This window comes from Rosa chinensis, chromosome 5 (genome assembly GCF_002994745.2).
Source record: "Rosa chinensis cultivar Old Blush chromosome 5, RchiOBHm-V2, whole genome shotgun sequence".
Classification (NCBI taxonomy): domain Eukaryota; kingdom Viridiplantae; phylum Streptophyta; class Magnoliopsida; order Rosales; family Rosaceae; genus Rosa; species Rosa chinensis.
The window spans coordinates 73,000,574-73,002,381 of record NC_037092.1 but is presented as its reverse complement, the minus strand read 5'-3'; the positions used below and the strand labels follow the sequence as shown (position 1 = coordinate 73,002,381).

The following is a 1,808-nucleotide window of genomic DNA, read 5'->3' as shown; positions in this document are numbered from 1 at the left end:
AAGTTGTATTTGGAAATTCCCCTTATTAAAGCACACACCTTATATTCAAAATCATAGCACATAATAAACATAATACAAGCCAAATTCAAATCACATTGACATAAAAAACATAGACATTGGCCAAATTAAAAGCACACCAACTTTCCAAAATATAATACAAGCCAAATTCAAAATACACAAACATAACAAAACATAGATATTAGCCAATTATTCCAAAAAATGCTCATTTATGATCTAGATCTCCATGTTGCCTTGAACGTTCCAGAAATGCTCTATCAGATCCCCTTGAAGGTTTGAGTGACTGTTTTCACTTCTAATGGCATCGTATCGATCCATGAATCCGTTGAAGTAATAACCATCTCTACCAACAGGATCGAAGTCATCACCAGTCGGTCCTTCCCAAACCTGGGCCTCATATTGTTATCCTCTTCTTCATCGGACTCCAAATCCTCATCGCTGTCATCTGGTCTTTCATCCTCGATTATCATGTTGTGTAATATAATAGAAGTCAGCATGATGTATCGAAGGTCTTCTCTTTCCCAGCCACGAGCCGCTCCTCGAACAATACTAAAGCGCGACTGTAAAATGCCGAAACATCTTTCGACATCCTTCCTGTACCCCTCTTGAGCTTGGGAAAACTTCAGATCCTTGGGTCGTGTAGGCCTTGGAATTGATTTTACGAAAGTCGCCCATTGCGGATAGATACCATCAGCGAGATAGTACCCTAAATTGTGAATCCTGTTATTTGCTTGAAATTGGATCCGAGGGGCTCGACCAGCAGTGAGCTCGTCAAACAACGGGGACTTAGCAAAGACGTTGAGGTCGTTGCATGATCCAGGCATTCCAAAGAAGGCATGCCATATCCATGTGTCATACGAAGCGACTGCTTCGAGGATGATAGTGGGCACACGTTTTCTACCGCTGTATTCTTCAGCCCAACCTGTTGGGCAATTCTTCCATTGCCAGTGCATGCAGTCGATGCTTCCAATCATCCCAGGAAAGCCCCTTCTCTCAGCTTTAGTGAGAAGTCTTCTGAGGTCGGCCGGATTAGGAGCCCGGAGGTATTCTGCCGAGTACAGATTAACGATTCCTCTTGTAAATCGTTTCAGAGCCGTAATGGAGGTAGATTTCACCATCCGACAATACTCAGCACATTGATCTGCCCCGGCACCATAAGCAAGCATTCTTAAGGAACATGTCAGCTTCTGCTGGGGAAGTAGTCTGACTTTGCCTGCAGCATCTGATTTCTGGACCCAGTACAGGTCGCTACCACAAAGATCACTGGAGATGCGGTTGAACACATTGTGACTCATTCTGTACCTTGTCCGGAATATCTCTTCACTGAAAACTGGACGTTCCACAAAGTAATCTTCCATCATGTTTTTCCCTCTTGATTCCCTAAACCGCTCCTCATTCGGTGCATGCCCCGGTTGAGAACCCCGTTGTCGTGATCCGGAGGAAGCTTCAGCTTCAGCAACTGCTGCTACCACAAGAGCATTAGTCGTACACAGCTCTTCAAGATCTTCATCTCGAGATTGTCGATACTTAGCCCACAATCTCTTCATTGAAATTAGGGAAGGAGAGGAAATGTGTTGGATGTGGAGAATATGAAAACGAATGAGATTTGTGAATATCAGCTTGTGAGGAATGGTGTGCTACCTCTTGCTCAATTTATTTACAATTTTCACATAAAACGTGATCAGACTTCGAGGACACGTGTCCACTCCTGGTTCGACGTAATCTGATCTGAAATTTTAGATAAGATTACATCAACAATAACCGTTAGATTGAATAGTATGCAAATGATT

The 1,808-nt window shown here is 43.2% G+C and overlaps 1 protein-coding gene across 1 annotated transcript; it reads right to left on the bottom strand.

Annotated features, from left to right (window-relative positions):
• Nucleotides 1-275: 275 nt before the first annotated feature.
• Nucleotides 276-1,565, bottom strand: LOC112164010. Its single transcript, XM_024300255.1, has one exon. It carries the CDS (start codon nucleotides 1,563-1,565, stop codon nucleotides 276-278), a length of 1,290 nt encoding a protein of 429 aa, XP_024156023.1.
• Nucleotides 1,566-1,808: the final 243 nt, after the last annotated feature.

Coding starts and splice junctions, on each gene's coding strand:
- LOC112164010 (XM_024300255.1), bottom strand. CDS start 1,565: ATGAAGAGATTGTGGGCTAAGTATCGACAATCTCGAGATGAAGATCTT.